Here is a 19,680-nt window from a genome sequence, read left to right as displayed (position 1 = left end):
CTGAGTCCATCGCCTGGGTGTTTTTAGATCTATGCAATAAGGCTAACATACAAGACATATGACCAGGGCTCCTCTCATGTTCAGAAATCCTTTCTGGGTGCTTCCAGTCACTGAATCCATCTGTAAAGGCATGTCTTTTGGACGAGAAAAGTTTGCATGAATAACAGAACACCTGTCCCGTTGATGGGGAGTATAAAAGCCACTCTCGTGAAACAATCTGGCCGTTTGGCAAGTGAGTGTGTAATAAATCATTGGTAAGCGAGCGAGTCTTACCACCCAGACCACTATCCCTTAGGGAAGAAGTATATTTTGAGCTTCGGTTATGGAAAGCGGCAGCCCCTCTGTTAATAAGAATACTTCTCACCGAATCATTTTTTATATCTCCCCACAATGCAGGATCGCAGTTTGTCTCCCAAAACATGTGGTCATCATCTGTCTGACTCTTACTGTGATCGTCCTGAGTAAGATTACTTTGTGGCGGCGCTGGCGGGTTGTGGTATACACAGGCCGGGTCACTGCTATCACGGTTACTTGTGCTAGCGCCATCTTCACTTGAAGCAGCAGAAGGATCGTTATTGTTAGCATCAGTCGTGTTTGCATTTTTAAAAAAGCTGGAGATTGTTGGTAGCTTTTGTAGCAAGTGAGCTTCTCTTGCTTCTTTGTCTTTTTTTAGCTTTCTTTTCATTGATCCACTTGGTTGTGGTTTTACACTCATGTTTGTTATTTTTAGTAACCGTCTTCTATGCGTAACTGCTTATATTTCGCAATGATTTTCACTGGCCTCTAGATGTCCCTCTCAACAGCGCAGCAATATATTAAAATTATTTATTTTATTTATTTAGCAGTTAATACTTCGCAACTGCAAAAAAAAAAATAATACAATTATTCTACAGTATTCAACACCATTTTACAAAAAAAATAAATAATAATTCATAAATAAATAATTATATGAAAAAAAAAAAAAAACACACACAAACAGTACATTTGCCAGGGCCCCCTGCTGGCATAGTGCCCTGGGCAAGTGCCCAGTGGGCCCGTGCGTTAATCCGTGCCTGCTGTATATACTCGGGCTTGAACCACAGGTATGCTTGGTGAGGGTTGGGGACTGGGAGGGGGATAGGTTATTAATAGGGGTTAAGGGGGATTATGGTTGACTCTGTTTATGTATATTTTGCTTTGTTCTGTGTTATGTTTGAGTATCAATCAGTGAAAATTTTAATTTGAAAAATGTAATCCTCCCAGCACAGCTTATATTATTCCTCGCCGCTCGAAAAAAAAGTCTCTGTCTGCCGCCCGCAGCAATATTGCCAGAATGGATCGGGGTCTGTCACCCGCCCTGTGAAGCCAACCGAGAGCTCTGGGAGCGTGCTCTATTTCCAGATGATGGCCCGCTGTGTACAACAAATTTGGACTAAGCCCATCCAGGAACTTACCATAACTTGACCTTCCTTTCTCTCTGGGATTCCAATGAAATTCAATTTTTTACAGTATGTCTGCTTCGATTTTCCATATCCTCTCATTTTTCCCCACACCTGATCCATATCAGTTTTGGTGGCTAGCAGTTTAGTCCGCAGCTCTTTTACAGCTGCTTCCAGAGACTCTATTCTCGATTCTAAATGCATTTTGAATTCTTCGACATCCTATGCTCCCAGCGAAGTTTAACAATCAAAACTAAATCAGTTCTCACCGAGTAATATTGATCAACAGGATAATAGTAGCAAGGCGTAGCGGAGCTCACCACTAGGCTGCATCCACTCGCATAGCATCACGTGACTCAATGTGGCTTCTTAATGGTTGTCCCTCCTGCGCCATCTGTCAATAAATTGGCATGATTTTATAGGGATTCAGAACATCAGACCTGGAGGGTTTTCCCATGGTATCAGCTACTAACGCAGCATTGAATTGAGCTCATGAAAGGGAAAATTAATCATCAAGTTTTGCACAAGTTTTTATGCTGATAATATTACTTGTAATGAAAAATTAAACTTTGTTGTGTGGATAATTAGATAAATGCAATAACCCTGTTTTATAATGTATTTGCTCGTTCAATTATGCAATGTATTTACCCTGAATGATTAACTAATACTCTGCTTACTATGTTTATTTTACTTATACCTAACCTTACAAGTTTATTATGATTAACATTGTTTATGATAATTTACAATTTATGCTGTATAAATGTGATGTAGTTACCTTGTTTTCAATAGTAATAATGTAATACTTTTGAATGTCCGGAAAATAGTGTCAATGTATTCATTATAAGAATATTGTTGGAACCAAGCGCGGGTGTGGTCAAGTGTCTGTCCAGAGAGAGAGAGCGGTAAGGGCGCTTGCACCTGAGCTAAATTATGGCTAACACCTGTCTCTAATCTCAGTGAGCACGGGGAGAGCGGCATTAAAAGAGCCACACTGCCAGAAGATGAGAGGGAGAGTCTGAGAGTTTATTATTAACCTATAGAGTTACTGTGAAGCTGAAGTCTATTGAGAATCTGAAGTTTATTGTTAATTTACTGTGAAGCTGGAGTTTTGAGAGGCAGGCATATTGTAGCGCCCAATCAAGCCACGCATTGTAATAAAAGCCTACTCACCTGAGTGAAGGAACTTGATTCCCCATGTGGTTTAAGTATCTCCACGCAAATAAACTTGAATGTGAGCCTTGTATGTGTGATGCACATCTGGCTTCAACGTACAGCTATTTGTGTGTAATCTCTTAAAGATAAAAAGAGTTAAACGTTTTTAAATCAATCTAGAGGTGGTTTAAACCCCTTCCTCGTGAACGTGCATAACACAGCTGGCCAGAAGCGAACATTTTCAGTAAAAAAAACGTATAAATATTGATCTATTTCTTACACACACCTAGTGTTTCGCTTTGGAAGACATTATTGAATCCACTGGAGTCATTATGGATTACTTTTGTGATGCCTTTATGCGCTTTTTGGATCTTAAAAATTGGCACCCATTCACTTGCATTGTATGGACCTATAGAGCTTTTTCTAAAAAATCTTTATTTGTGTTCTGCAGAAGTCATATGCATCTGGGATGGCATGCGCGAGAATAAATTATGAGATATTTTTTTCATTTTTGGGTGCACTGTCCCTTTAAGCCACGTTAAAGTGGTTCAGAATGTCCCCTCCGAGATGCTGTTGTATGACGTCACTCAAACATGGCGGCTCTCTAAAAGATTTGCAGAGTTCTGATAATTATAAAGCGAATAAATGCAACAAGTGAAATAAATGTACCAAATGTTCCTTATTATATGATGTTTAATACACGTTTGCACAGACGCATTAAACTGTAATCGATCTTCTTTATTGATAATCATAAAACTGAAGAAACATCTGGCATTGTTATTTTGTTTGTTTCTACATTATTCGAGCATCGGATTCATGCATAATTTTCTCATCATCCTAAACGAAGACTTGTTTCAACACGAACAGGAATAACTCCAGGTGTTTCAACTGAGATCTGCGGGATAAAACATTGTAAAATGATGTTTATTAAAGAAGAGAGTGAGGACATGAGTTATCCAGAATCATGCAGTTCAAATGTCATGAAAAATGAAGATACTGAGGCACAAAGAGGTCGGTGTCCATTATTGTATTTTTTTAATTCTTCAAAGCAAATTTATATTTTTCATGAATTTATACTTTTAGTAGGGATGGGCATTTTGGTCATTTTGTCTACTCGAGACATGTACATAACTGTATGTATAATAACATGTCTGACAAACGTCTTTGGCTGCTGCATTGCGTCTTGTTGTTCCAATGTATCGTCTATTCATTATTAAAGGTTGTTATAAAATAATCTGTAACAAAAGCATGCATAATCGATATATAATGCATCATATTCAGGGCTCCAGACTGCATCTAAAATGGTCGCAAATGCGACCGAAAATAATTTATTGCTACTATAATTTAAAACCTAGTCGCCATTTGCGACAGTCGAGTTGTGTGCATTCATATACGTTTTCATCAGACATCATCTTGTGAGTTATTGAAAACATCTATAGAGCGCCAGTGTGTCACGAGGCCCATTTCAGTCTGTCATAATGACGAGCTCGCTGCACGCAACAACAAACACAGCGAGAGATTCATGACCAAATGATTCTTCTTCTTCTTCTCGTTTTATGGCCGTTCACTCCTTTGGAGTATTACCGCCACCTACTGTATACTTTGCGCACATGAGTAATGGATCTGATTTAAAAAAAAAAACTTTTACCATCCCAGAGTATCAGAGCCCGAGCTTCAGCTGACGCTGCGTGTTCAGCTCCTCCAGCTTCCACAGTGAGCTCCTCAATCTCCAGGATAATCTGAGCTTGCTCTTCCTCCTCAGGCTCTAGATCCTGTGATCTAGACCTGTAAGCTCTAAAAATGTTATCACGTCCTTAAACCTCTGTCTATCACTCAAACCCTTTCCCAATAGGTCCATGATACTCACTGGCCTGTTCTTTATATTACTAAAAAGACCACTACGCTGTTCTTCATATTTACTACAGTTAAAAAACACATGTTCTACTGTTTCAATGATACCACATTCATCACACATGACCAAATGATTCTATTGAACTGGATCTTTTTCATGAATCATCAGGGTTGAACCTTTTTTATTGTTTTATTAAAGGTCCCCTGACATGCTTCTTTTTGTAGGCTTTGATATAGGCCTTAGTGGTCCCTAGTACTGTATCTGAAATCTCTTTTACAAAATTCAGCCTTGGTACAGAATTATAGCCACTACAAGCCAACCCATAATGTGCTTTCCTTCAGACCTGCCGTTTCGGTGTCTGTAGTTTTAAATGCTAATGAGGAGGAGAAAGGCGGGGCAAGGTGTAGTGTGGGTGTGGTCTTGACCAGCTCGCGGCAACGGTACCATGCATGTTTACATTGGATATATTGCAATGGCACTTAGACACGCAGTCGTTCAAGCGTTTCAGTTTGACCCAGAGTCTGATCCGGATGGAGAAGCAACGGATGAATACTCAATTTATTACTTTGTATTAGTACAATTGCAATTTGTAAGAAGATAATAATGTTTAGTGAGTAACATTAATAATTAAAATTAGATCAATGAAATTATAAAATATTAGACAATTTTTTTTTATTTACATATTTTATATTTCATATATCTTAAAAGTTCTTTGAATCAGAATCAGAATGAGCTTCATTAGCCAAGTGTGTGCAGATAGCATGGGGAAAAAAACTGTTTTTTTTTGTGCCTAACGTTAGATGTTCTAGTACGCAGAGATCTGAAACGTCTGTAATTTTGTAAACATATCACCAACAGGAGAACGGATATCCAAATAACAAAGAAGTGAACAACACTTGCGTTACAGTGTGTGTATTCACACATATACGTGATGCTATCTACCTTTACATTAGCGACAGTAACTCGGCTATTAGCTGCATAGCTAATGTTACAGCCACATTCTACGTGTAACAAGCTAGGTAACCATAAATAGTAAAGCAACACAATTATATATAATTAGTTGACTTACTTGTCCGAGGTTTGTAGGTGAGCCAAAGAGAGTTGGTACTGATCCAGACTTCAGTTTCAGACGTTCAGCATGCCCTGCTCTGAACTGACCCATGTTGTGAAAACAGTTGTCTGTGAAATGTTTGGCGCAGACATACAAAAATTTGGTGTGTTGTGTCGGTGCATTCCCAGAGTAAATGAAATTTATCCATTGATCCTTCTGGGGATTGGATGAAGGAAGTAAAAAAAGACTTCTGTGATCATTTGTGCATTCAATTATTGAGCAACTTTTGTGCTTCGATCGGTCACACGTCATGATATCTCTCGAGGATAAACTAAAATCACGCACGCGCGTTCGTACTTCCTAGCTCGTTTTCTCATTGGCAGGTCAAATTCTCTGGGCGGGCAAAGCAGAGAACCTATCAACCTTTTTTAATGTCCCTTTATTAACCTCCAAGGAGAGAGCTGCATATGTTAGTCTCGACAATTCTTCATCTTTACAGAGTAGAACTCTTCCTCTTATCGTCAAGTCACTCTGCAGCCAAGAATTGAGTTTCCTCGATATTTAGTTTACATCTTGTTTTTTGGTCTTTATTAATTACAATTCCTATGTAACTTGATCTTTCACAGGGATATTGCATATAGAGGGAACATTACATCTTTTAATTGACATTAAAATTTGTTAATATTTAGATACAGACCAGAAGCTCTGGAAAAGGAATCAATCAATCTTAAAGCTAAAGGGATTTGAGTGGCATCATTCAAAAATAAAGTGGTGTCATCAGCCAGCTGGCTAATAATAATTTGTCTATCGTCAATTGTAATACCTTGTAAATTACTACTGGAAATATGTATAGCTAAAAATTGCGAGGCAAGCAAGAATAAATATAGAGATATAGGACAGCCTTGTCTTACTACATGTGAAAAATTGAATCTTGGTGAGGTTCCGAATTTTAATATAAAAACACTATAATTATTTCTATACAATATCCCGATGGCTCTACAAAAAGAATCTCCAAACCCAAATTTGGTAAGGGCTTGAAATATGAAATTATGCTCAAGTGAGTCAAAGGCTTTGTAGAAGTCTAGGAAAAGCAAATAACTATCATTAGGATTGAGATCCTCATAATCTAAAATATCTAGGACTAATCTTATATTATTCGTAATGTGACGTTTTCCCATAAAACCTGATTGTGATTAATCGATAATACAATTAAGGACATCTTTAATTCATAAATCTAGAATTTTGTAATCATTATTCAAGAGGGTAATCGGTCTCCAATTTTCTAAACATTCTTTATCTTTATTGGGTTTTGGTATCAAAGTGATGACCCCTTGAGTCATGCTTGGTGGAAGTGCTTCCGATTCCAAACTTTCCTCAAAAAATTTTAGTAAAAAAGGGGATAAGCTCTCTGCAAACATCTTGTGTAACTCAGAGGTTAAACCATCACAGCCGGGACTTTTGTTATTTTTTAAAGCCTTAATAGCATGTAGAATTTCTGATTGGGATATAACATTATCACTTCTTTATTTTCTAAAGGAATAGCTTTATTTTGATTAATAGATTCAAAAAAAGATTTGGCTGAATTGTCACAATATCTTGATGTATACAAGTTATTATAAAATTTGGAGCAAAAAGAAGCTATTTCCCACTGAGGGTTGAACTCAAGAATTTAGGTTAGCAGTTTGAATCAGATTCACTTTCTCAGCGAATCAGCCGTCAGTGAACTCACAACTGGGAGTGCAGACATTTCAAAATAAAAGTCCCATGTGTATTTTGGGCTTCTTTACAACTAAAAGTCCCCTATTGTGTGCCACTTTTTTCTCGTGGTAATTATATGAGATCAAGCTTTTGACTCTTAGGACAATTGAGGGACTTGTTCACAACTATTACACAAGGTGAAAACATTCATTGATGCTCAAGAAGACAAAAAACTAGCTCAGCGAGTATTGACGCTGACTACCACCCCTGGAGTCGCAATTTCGAATCCATGGCATTCTGAGTGACTCCAGCCAGGTCTCCTAACAGGGCTCAACCCTAAAGATTTTTTCTACTGGCCCTGCCAAACTTTTCACCAACACAAAAATGTCAAATAGCCGTTTTTACCATTATGGTTTAAAAAAAAAAAATACAAAATCAGTGTCCGAAGCAAAATATATTTTATATCCTGTATATTATGTTTTACATATTATTGTGTATTATTATTCCCCAAAAATGTTATAATGTATATCATTTATAAGATATGATTTATGCCTTATTTAACCCCATATAAGTGCTTTATAGTCATTAATTCATCACATTAACCACTGCTGTCCTGTGAGTTCTGTGGAGCAAATTAATGGTTTTCAGTCACCCATTTAGTCATTCTGTCAACTTTTGGGCCATGTGTAATGTTTTCACAACCAGGATCAAAGATTTCGTCAATGATTTCAAGATTTGATTATTAGATGAATGTGATCCCTGAGAGGGGAGACCTTTCTACTGAATTGGTTGTTACGAGTAATATACATTAGGTAGACATTAGGCCTTAAATTAAGAATGTGGACATAAACATTCAATTAGACAACCCAAACAAGACAACACTGACTGATACACAAAGCACAGAAAGAAAATACCAGTTCAGTCCAGAAATGAGACATGTAACAGGTGTGTCATGAGGATGATACAAAGTAGACTGTTTTAAAAAGTCATCTTCACACTGCAACTGAAAAGCTCTGAAAATAATAATAACCAGAGTGATTTTGCTTCTTTTCATATCAAATGCCATTATCATGTCGAATTAATGTTTATGTTTTGAAATTTTACCTAATTAAATTTATATTTACATTTTGCATCCTGTGCTCATGAGTTTAAGGCACATGTATGACCGGGTTTTAACTAAGGTTATTATGTTTCATTCTGCACTTAATTAGATAAGTAGTCCTTTTTTTTTTATTTTTTTACTGTGGGAACAATTCTAGCACTCTGTCCCTTTAATAGTGTGTTCACATACAACGCAAAGCGAGCGTTTGACGTGGCACAATTATATACAAAGTCAATGCAAAGATGTGAATAGACGTAAATTTGCCCGGGCGGCGCAAATGAAGCTAATGGCGCGACTCAAACATGCGAAATCGCTTCACGATTCACGATATATATATATACTTGTCTTCCTGATTCCTCCAGCAATTTCAAATTTCCTTTGCTGTTCTGGGATTGTTTAGCACTTTTCGCACCAAAATACGTTCATCTTTAGGAGACAGAATGCATCTTCTTCTTGAGCGGTATGATGGCTGCGTGGTCCCATGGTGTTTATACTTGCTTACTGTACAGATGAACGTGGTATCTTCAGGCATTTGGAAATTGCTCCCAAGGATGAACCAGACTTGTGAAGATTCACAATTTTCTTTTGCTGAGGTCTTTGCTGATTTCTTTTGATTTTCCCATGATGTCATTGAAAATAAAATAAAAAACCTCTGGACATGGATAATTGTGATCATTAAACAGCAGAAGGATGTCATTTAATTAAATATTATACAGTTACATGCGCTGCACGCTACAGAATGAACAAGAGGTGCTGCTTTGATCTGTCATCTGCTTCATAAACACACACACACACACACACACACACACACAGGCACATGCATGCTGGTTCTTAATTTTCATGCAGTGTGTTTAGAGTATAAAGAGTCACGACATGTGTATCGCAGCATTAATGCAAAGCTTGATATAACTACTCCATTATAAACAGGAAGAACTCAGAGGTCTGTCAAAATAGAAGTTCTGCTTATATGAAACTGGATGTGTGAAATTGAAGACAGAAAAATATAATTACTGTATAAAAATGTAATATTCGAAAAGTAGCAATAATACTCATAATAACAATGATATAATATTGAATCGTATTATTATTATTATTATTATTTGTAAGCAATATCACAAATGCAAGTGTTTTATCAGCATGTTGTGATTCAGCCATAGCAGCCTTGTGCCGCAGGTAATCCGATTTTTTTCATGAATGTTTTCATTAATACTGTGAGTCTCTTGTGCAGCATTTTATTTAACCGAATGTATATATATAGATATATACACACAGTGCATCCGGAAAGTATTCACAGCGCTTAACTTTTTCCACATTTTGTTATGTTACAGCCTTATTACAAAATGTATAAAATTATGTTCCTCAATTCTACAAACAATACCCCATAATGACAACGTGAAAGAAGTCTGTTTGAAATCTTTGCAAATTTACTAAAAATAAAAAACGACAAAATCACATCTACATAAGTATTCACAGCCTTTTCTCAATACTTTGTTGAAGCACCTTTGGCACCAATTACAGCCTCAAGTCTTTTTGAGTATAATGCTACAAGCTTGGCACACCTATTTTTGGGAAGTTTCTCCCATTCTTCTTTGCAGGACCTCTCAAGCTCCATCAGGTTGGATGGGTAGCATCAGTGCACAGCCATTTTCAGATCTCTCCAGAGATATTCAATCAGATTCAAGTCTGGGCTCTGTCTGGGCCACTTAAGGGCATTCACAGAGTTGTCCCGTAGCCACTCCTTTGTTATCTTGGCTGTGTGCTTGGTGTCGTTGTCCTGATGGAAGATGAACCTTCACCCTAGTCTGAGGTCCAGAGTGCTCAGGAGCAGGTTTTTATTAAGGATGTCTCTGTACATTGCTGCAGTCATCTTTCCCTCGATCCTGACTAGTCTCCCAGTTCCTGCCACTGAAAAACATCCCCACTGCTTGATGCTGCCACCACCATGCTTCACTGTAGGGATGGTATTGGTCAGGTGATGAGCGGTGCCTGCTTTCCTCCAGACGTGTTGCTTGCCATTCAGGGCAAAGAGTTCAATAATTGTTTAATCAGACCAGAGAATTTTGTTTCTCATGGTCTGAGAGTCCTTCAGGTGCCTTTGGCAAACTCCAGGCAGGCTGTCATGTGCCTTTTACTGAGGAGTGGCTTCTGTCTGGCCACTCTACCATACAGGCGTGATTGGTGGAGTGCTGCAGAGATGGTTGTTCTTCTTTAAGGTTCTCCTCTCTCCACAGAGAAACGCTGGAGCTCTGTCAGAGTGACCATCGGATTCTTGGTCACCTCCCTGACTAAGGCCCTTCTCCCCGATTGTTCAGTTCGGCCAGGCGGCCAGCTCTAGGAAGAGTCCTGGTGGTTCCAAACTTCTTCCATTTATGGATGATGGAGACCACTGTGCTCATTGGGACCTTCAATGCTGCAGAAGGTTTTCTGTACCCTTCCCCAGATCTGTGACTCGATACAATCCTGTCTCGGAGGTCTACAGACAATTCCATGGACTTCATGGCTTGGTTTGTGCTCTGACATGCACTGTTAACTGTGGGACCTTATATAGACAGGTGTGTGCCTTTCCAAATCATGTCCAATCAACTGAATTTACCACAGGTGGACTCCAATCAAGTTGTAGAAACATCAAGGATGAGCAGTGGAAACAGGATGCACCTGAGCTCAATTTTGAGTGTCATGGCAAAGGCTGTGAATACTTATGTACATGTGATTTTTTTTTTAATTTTTATATATATTTGCAAAGATTTCAAACAAACTTCTTTCATGTTGTCATTATGGGGTATTGTTTGTAGAATTTTTAGGAAAATAGTGAATTTAATCAATTTTGTAATAAGGCTTTAACATAACAAAACGTGGAAAAAGTGAAGAGCTGTGAATACATTCGGATGCACTGTATATGTGTGTGTGTGTGTGTGTGTATATATATATATATATATATATATATATATATATATATATATATATATATATACAGTGTATATATATAAAACTGAAAACAGATGAGCAAAATGTACCCTCATTTGGTATTTTTATACCTTGGTTAAGAGTTGAAAAAGTGCATAATGCAGGCTTTATCTTAACATATCTACTGGTAGGTTTGTTGTGTTACTACGGTACTTTCATTTTGCAGAATTAGCAAATCGAATTAAGACTGAAGTATACATTGATTTTCTGTGTTTCTGATTGGATCTTGGATATTATTTGCAGGGCTCGACAATAAAGATGGTCCATTTAACAACTAGGTAATGTTTTAAAATATAAACATTAATTCGACATCCTAATGGCGATAATGGCACTTAGCTCTGATGCATGACCAAAATTTCTTTATTAGCACAGTCTGCACGGGCTGTCCGCATGCGGCCCAGTTTTTCTAAGCACACAGACATTCCGCGTCTGTGCATATCTGCAGTGCATGTGCTTGCTGTTGACTGTATAAGGATTGGAAAGCAGTCGTAGCACGTGTGCGTGGAATACGTTTTTATTTACTCGTAGACAGAAAAGTATACTTTGGAAGGCTAAGCACTCGATCATGTGTAAGACTTCCGGGTTGACTTATTGCTCTCAGGAAGGAAAGTAGCCTTGATAAGTATCAGCCTTGTAACTGCCTAGCAACCATGTAACAAATCACATATCTCTGCACCGGAAAATCGTAGAGACTTTCGGGTTGACTTATTTCAGACAGGATGGAAAGTAGCCTTGATAAGTATCACCTTGGTAACTGCCTAGCAACCAGATGGGGTTACCCTAGCAATCAAGTAACAAATCACATATCTCTGCACCATGAAATCGTAGAATTCCAGGTTGACTTATTTCACTCAGGATGGAAAGTAGCCTTGATAAGTATCACCTTGGTAACTGCCTAGCAACCAGATGGGGTTACCCTAGCAACCATGGAACAACACCAATATCTCTGCACAAGAACATACTACCATCATTGGTATGGCCTCTTTCAACTTGGGACAGTTGGTTGGACATCGTGGTGAGAAAGTTTGCCACGGCAAGCACCACTCACATTTTCTTCAGGAAATGTATCTATCTAGTTATTCATGTGTAAGATTTAGCACATGAAATAATGTGTACCAGAGTCTTAAGTCATGTCTGACTGCCAGGTTTAGAAAAAAAAGCTGAAATATAAAATATTTTGAACACAGCCATATAATTTGTTAGATACATACATCAATAAATCCTATTGGTAGTATAAAAGTGATGCAGTCATATTCACTTATGCTTGTTCACTATTGTTCATTGTGTTTTTATTTGAGTTTGGCTTTGTCCTTGTTTTATTCCCCCCTTGAATGTGTTAAATGTCATAATAACAAATGCCTTACATGACTCCTGTATTTCTCCTATAAAATATGGAGTCAATTTTATTTCCCTAATTTTAATATTTGTCCTTTGAAATTAGTGACAACCATTTTGTGTTTTCATTTTAGAGCTGATGGGCGTGAAAGAGGAAAGTCAAGGACTGAATGAAGTGAAGGAGGAGAAACACAATCCGGATCAGACACTTTATAGTATAAAAACTGAACAAAACTCTTTTAGCGAGTCTCAGACTGAAAAGAATTGCCAAAAAAAAAAAATGAAAAGAACAAGAACCAAACATTCTTTCACCTGCCCTCAGTGTGGAAAGATCTTCTCAGTTAGAAGTCACCTTCAGAGTCACTTAAGAGTACACACTGGAGAGAAGCCTTTTACCTGTCCTCATTGTATGAAGAGTTTTGCAGAGAAATGCAACCTTATTAGTCATGTGAGAAGTCATACTGGAGAAAAGCCTTTCACCTGCCATCAGTGTGGAAAGAATTTCACACGTAACGCAAGTCTTAAAAAGCACATGATAATTCACACTGGAGAAAAGCCTTTCAAATGTCATCAGTGTGGGAAGAATTTCAGAGAGGCATGTAGTCTCAAAAATCATTTGTCTTTTCACTCTGAAGAAAAGTCAAATAGCGGTGATCAGTGTCGCACAACATTTTCTTCAAGATCAGTCTTAAGAACATGCCAGAAAATTCATGTAAATGAGAAGCCTTACTTATGTTCAATTTATGGAAAAAGTTTTTCACATGTACACAGTTTTAAAGACCATCAGAGAAATCACACTGGTGTGAAAGATCATGTGTGCTCTGAGTGTGGTATGGCCTTTCATAAAGCTTACGGCTTGGAACGCCACAAAAGAATTCATACTGGAGAAAAACCTTTCAAGTGTTCACATTGTGGAAAGAGTTTCACTATTTCTGGAAACCTGAAAAAACATGAAAAAGTGCATACTAGAGAGAGGACGTACCACTGCACTTCATGTGGGAAGAGTTTCATTAGGTCAGAAAACCTGAAAGCACACATGAGATTGCATACTGGAGAGAAGCCGTACCACTGCACTTTATGTGGAAAGAGTTTCATTAGGTCAGATAACCTGAAAGAACACGAGAGAGTGCATACTGGAGAGAGGCCGTACCACTGCACTTCATGTGGGAAGAGTTTCATTACGTCAGGGAACCTGAAACTACATGAGAGAGTGCATACTGGAGAGAGGCCATACCACTGCACTTCATGTGGGAAGAGTTTCATTACGTCAGGGAACCTGAAACTACATGAGCGAGTACATACTGGAGAGAGGCCGTACCACTGCACTTCATGTGGGAAGAGTTTCTTTACGTTAGAAAACCTGAAAGTACATGAGAGAGTGCATACTGGAGAGAGGCCTTACCACTGCACTTCATGTGAGAAGAGTTTCATTAGGTCAGGAGACCTGAAAGCACATGAGAGAGTGCACACTGGGGAGAAGCCGTACCACTGCACTTCATGTGGGAAGAGTTTCATTAGGTCAGATAACCTGAAAGTACATGAGAGAGTGCACACTGGAGAGAAGCCGTACCACTGCACTTCATGTGGGAAGAGTTTCATTACATCAGGAAACCTGAAAATACATGAGAGAGTGCATACTGGAAAGAAGCCATACCACTGTACTTCATGTGGGAAGAGTTTCAGCAACTCAAGCACTCTACTGACTCATAGGAAAAATCATAGACCAGGGTTGTCACAGTGAGCCAAGTTAATATTTATTTTCCTGGCAAATAGTACGAAATTCAGAACAAGAAAAAACAAAATTGAATTTCTCTCAATAGAACAATTACAATTAAAGAAGAAGTATATTTAATCTACAATAGTGCCACCGAATAGAATTGCAAAACAAAATGCTTTCAAAACAAGTTTCTGAATACGTCCATTCTTTGCTGTTAATAAAACAAAGAGATAGCAAGTGCTCTAAACAGAGAGCACTTGTGAAGAAAGAAAAGTTAAGTCTAGGTTGTAAAACCTTGGGAATGAGTTTTGTGAGGAACATCCTGCTGCAAAATAATATGTCTTGTAAGGACACACAATTCGTTCATAACAATGAGGAGGCCATGCTTCTAGTTGAGTGTACTTTAACACCAACTGGGCAAGTCTTACCCTGCGACTCATAAGCCAGGGTAATTGCATCGACAATCCAGTGAGAAGTCTTTTGTGCATCCTCTATAGCATATAAAGAGCTGATCAGACAGTCTGAACTGGCGGGTGCGCTCAACTTATGGGTGTAACGCCCACACAGGGCATAAAAAATGTAATAATTGTACCTCATCTGAATTAAATGGAGCAGGGAAGAAAGTCTGAAGGTGAACCGCCTGCGCTTTGAAGGGTGTCGTCAGGACCTTGGGTACATAACCCTTCCTGAGTTTGACAGTGGCTCTTGAAAGACTGGGGCCAAACTCGACATGAATTGTCCACTGATAATGTATGCATGTCACCTACCCGTTTTACTGAGGCCAGAGCCAGCAGTATTGCAGACTTAATGGAGAGCATGCGCAAATCAATAGAGTCTGTTGGAAACTCAGAATTGAAGACCAGGAGACTCGGAGTACGTCTTCAGCAGAATTATTTATTGAGAACAGGTGCTGTGTGGAACTGCAGTCATCAAGTCTAAAACAATGAGCTATACATTGACGTTTTAAAGATATATAGAGGACTGTCCTTTCATGAGAAGACAAAGCACTCAGTTGATGACTGTAAACAAAGTGTAAAAAGGAAGAAGTTGTAGGATCCCTCACCAGAACCTGAAGTTTCACCAACCCTTAATCCAATCAGCATAACTATGTCACTCAGGCTACTTCATTATCATAGAGATAAAAGAAGGTCCACACCTAAGCCATTCTTGATTGACTCACAAAAGGGTGAACAGGATCTGACAGAGACCTCCACTTAGCAACTCTGTTTAACAGTGTAATACAGCTGATGTTTGCTTCTCTAAACTACCAAGTCTGATACACGTATAATAAAAAAACGTATTCTTAATTGTATATTCCCACAAGTCCAAAGGCTCGAAGGGGGGCCCTGCGAGAGCTTTTAGGACTAAAGTTAAGTCCCATGTTGGGACTGTAGCCAGCCGAGGTGGGTTTAATTGTTTTGCTTCTTTAAGGAACTTTATGATTAAATCATGCTTGCCTATAGAGGTGCCGGTTTCACGTGTGTGATACGCAGATATAGTTGCCACATACACTTTGAGCATTGACAAGATGAGTCCTGAGTCTAATGGCTCTTCTAATTTCTTGTATGGGGGAGTTTTCTGGGTCCTTGCTGTGTGAGAGACACCAATCAGTGAACACCTTCCATTTTAGTGCATAGAGGCATCTTGTGCATGGTGCTCTGGCTTGTAAAATGGTGTTCATGACTGAATGCGTCAGTTCTGGCGGGTGTAGTTCGTTCGTTCAGGGGCCACACATTCAGGTTCCACATCTGGGAATGCCAGATTGTGCCTTGCACCTGAGAGAGGAGATCCCTCCTCAGTGGTATTTCCCATGGTGTGCTGTACAGCATCTCCATCATTTCCAGAAACCATGGCTTGTTGGGCCATTTCGGTGCAACTAATAGAACTGTTTCCTTGTCCTCTAGGACTTTGCCTATGACAGAGTGGATCAGGCATACCGGAGGAAATGCATATTTGCATTTCGCCGGCCATATATGTGCCATTGCGTCCCTTCCCAGCGGGGCTTGGGACTTTGAATAACATAGGGGACAGTGGGCATTCTCCGCTTTGCCAAATATTTCCCAAATCCTCAGTACAGTTTGAGGATGAAGTCGCCATTCGCCCTGCATCTCTCCTTAGCATGACAGTAGGCCTGTGCCATAATTCAGGCTGCCTGGGACATATGTCACTCTCAGGGAGAGATGATGCTCGCTCCATAGGATGAGGCGACACATCATTCTTGACACTAGCGGTGAATGAATTCCGCCTTGGCTGTTTATATATGCCACAACTGTTATGTTGACTGAGCAAACCAGGACATGACAGCTCACTATTTCTGACTGAAAGCCTTTAAGGCTTGAATTACAGCCAATAGCTCTAAGCGGTTGATGTGCCACGCCCTCCTCGCACCTGTCCAGGTGCCAAAAGTTGGGCATCCATCGCACACCGCCCCCAAACTTTGTTGCAAGCATCCGTGGTCACCACTTTCTGCCTGATAACTTGGGATTCGAGTACCAGAGGGCACAGTGGGTATTCTCCACTGAGGCAAAAAGATCCTCAATGCAGTTTGAGGGTGAAGTCTCCTGAATTCCACCTTGGCAGTTTATATATGTCACAAGTTTTTTCTGAGCGAACCAGGACATGACAGTTTAACATGTCTTACTGAAAAGCATTTAAAGCTAGAAATAAAGCTGGCTCATCCAGTTGGCTTTAGGCACTGGGTGAGAGCTTGCCCCAGCACGACACTTCACTGGTAAAATGCAGGAGCTGTCTTTGGTGCTAAAGGTGTCACTGCACGAGTGCACCGTATAAGGTTGCGTGCCAGGACTTGGATAGTTTGTTATGAATTGTCTGGGATGCTGCCGTTTGATGGCGTCCGGACTGCTGGAACCATTCATCAAGGCGAGACTGTTCAGGTTCTTCTGGGGGAGACCAGTCAGGGTGAAGCTCTCCCCATTGCCTGATGCAGCGAGAGACATGTCACGTCATCATCCCCAGCGTCAGATCCGCCAAACGAGATGAGGCCGCAAGCTCCTTCAGAGGGCCGGAGCTCATCTCAAACATAGCGTACTGGGAAACATGCGCTCCGTGGAGATTGAGGAGCTTGTGGGGCATATGCCGGGACGAAATCCACCTCAAATTCATCCACGAGGTCGACCTCATGGCTCCGCTGTGCCTCCTTGTGTGAACCCTCAAGTATCACAGTAGAGGCGGTTGGGAGGGTGAGACTCTGCATGGGAGCAGCCAGACAGGAAACACTCATGCATGTCTGATGGTGGGATATGTCTCTCGCACAAGGAACACTTAAGGAAGGACATCTTGAAAAAGACGCGAACACGTAAGTGACTCATAGATATTTTATATATATATAATTTATATTTATATCTCACAAAAACAATTGCTTTTTAAAAGAATACTGTACACCTACCTATGCGCTGCGGATAATCGGGATGCTGAGGTCCGATCACCAGCGAAGCGTCAATCTGTGAGGCGGAGATATGTTCTCCAGAGCACTGCAGGGGAGTGGAGAGTCTTTTCGCTGCCGTGAAGATTCCATCCGCTGACTCGTGTGTATTGGCAGCGAAGGGTAGAGGGCTTCGATATAAGAGAGGAGTGCTGTCTTGAAGGAAGAAATTCTGAGGAAATGGTTTCTGTGCACCTGTTTTTTTAGCGCCAAAGCAGGCGGGGCTCAAACTCCACAGCCAGTATTAGAATATTGGCGTTATTGTAGAGAGGTTTCAAATAGGTTGTGTATGAAGGCACTCCCCATATGCGTTAATACGCAATGTCAAGTGAACTGAGTCATAAGGGAACTTGGAATATGTCATAGACATCATGACATGAGGGTACCTGCACAGTTTTGGCACAGCACCTCCTATGAAGGCACTCCCCATATGCATTAATAAACGCAAGTGAGTGGTGGTGGCGTAATGGGCTAAAGCACTGCACTGCTAAGCAGAAGGTTGTTGGTTCGAGCCCCACAGCCAACGCCATTGTGTCCTTGAGCAAGACACTTAACTCCAGGTTGCTCCAGGGCAATTGTCCCTGTAATAAGGGCACTTTAAGTCACTTTGGATAATAGCGTCTGCCAAATGCATAAATGTAAATGTAATGTCAAGTGGACTGAGTCGGAACTCGGTACTATGGTGGCAGACAAAATACATTTATCATTTTGTTTTTCCTCTAGTTTCCCCACTGTAAGCTCGCGAAAGTCTGACGGCTCGTGAGAGTTGTTTTTGTTTTTTTGGGCATAATTGTAATACAGTAATAAAAATTGAGAGAACGAGTGTTTATAGTCTATTTTTTTTACGTGTCACCATTCATGCAAAACCTCATTGGTGTGATGATATTAATCCTATCACTGATATGAATGCCTGTAGTCCTCACTAGATTCAATTCATAAACAGTTAATTGCACAACAGGAAGATTGCAGCTCATCTCAAAGCTTGCAATAGATGAGTTCTACATCCTCCTGTCCTTTCGAGTTCGTTCTGCAAGGATGCTTGGCAAGACCTATCTTATTAAGAAAGCAGGTCCGTTCTCCACATTCTTTGAATTGAGATTCACCCATAATTATTTTATTAGTCTATTATATCTCTCCTATGTTGTTAGCTGTAAACCATGAATAACTGAAAAGACTTTCCGCTTAAATAATTAAGAGACTCGTTAAGTACTCTTTGATGTTAAACAGTTAACCAGACAAAACAGTTGTGTCCCAAACGACACACTATATGCTATCACAAATACAAAATATGCACTCAGACATGTAGTGTATGAATATTCTAAGTGTAGTATCGTCCCAATTGGAACACTTAACAATTTGTTTTTACTACACTGAAGCATTCAACGTTTACCAGTTGACAGATGTGATGTTTCAAGCACTCGCGATGTGTTGCCGCTAGCTTTAGCGCGTTAGCTAACCTCAAATTAACACTTGTATGTATATGTTAATGAGTGTTAGTGAGTGGTGGTGGCGTAGTGTGCTAAAGCACATAACTGTTAATCAGAAGGTCTCTGGTTTGATCCCCACGGCCACCACCATTGTGTCCTTGAGCAAGGCACTTAACTCCAGGTTGCTCCAGGGGAATTGTCCCTGTAATAAGTGCACTGTAAGTTGCTTTGGATAAAAGCGTCTGCTAAATGCATAAATGTAAATGTTGTATCTTACCTCTTAAGCCCAGAGCAACACAGTACCGGGTGCTTATCACAGAAATAAAAATATTTCAGTATTACTCAACAACCACATGCCTGATCTGCACAAAATATGTGTCTTTTTAAGCTTAGACTCTTATCTTTACAATGAATATAGCTGATCTGGCCAATTCTAAAAAAACTGCTTTTATATTTGCCAATAAATTAGAACTGTTACGTTAAAAAAAAAAAATGCAATAAAAATCAGATTTAAAAAAAATG

The 19,680-nt window shown here is 39.7% G+C and overlaps 2 protein-coding genes across 6 annotated transcripts in view; both read left to right on the top strand.

Moving 5' to 3' along the window:
- The window catches only part of LOC127644886 (zinc finger protein OZF-like), a 385,071-nt gene that overhangs the window by 176,587 nt on the left and 188,804 nt on the right, over positions 1–19,680 (top strand). Inside the window, exons 1-2 of one of the 4 annotated variants that reach the window (XR_007970739.1) lie at positions 3,214–3,581; positions 12,707–18,291. Coding sequence is in view for 2 of the 4 variants with exons in the window: in XM_052128311.1 (XP_051984271.1) it covers positions 3,488–3,581; positions 12,707–14,313 (1,701 nt within the window). In the remaining 2 variants the exon portion in view is untranslated. Of the gene's footprint in view, positions 1–3,213; positions 3,582–12,706; positions 18,555–19,680 lie in introns of those variants that run through there. The other 3 variants (XR_007970740.1, XM_052128311.1, XM_052128312.1) reach the window with 3 other exon arrangements.
- LOC127644888 (zinc finger protein OZF-like) overlaps positions 1–19,680 on the top strand; it is a 143,564-nt gene that overhangs the window by 98,492 nt on the left and 25,392 nt on the right. The window lies entirely within an intron of this gene.

This window comes from Xyrauchen texanus, chromosome 6 (assembly GCF_025860055.1).
Source record: "Xyrauchen texanus isolate HMW12.3.18 chromosome 6, RBS_HiC_50CHRs, whole genome shotgun sequence".
NCBI lineage: Eukaryota > Metazoa > Chordata > Actinopteri > Cypriniformes > Catostomidae > Xyrauchen > Xyrauchen texanus.
The sequence above is the reverse complement of the archived record's forward strand: the minus strand, read 5'-3'. Positions and strand labels throughout refer to the sequence as shown.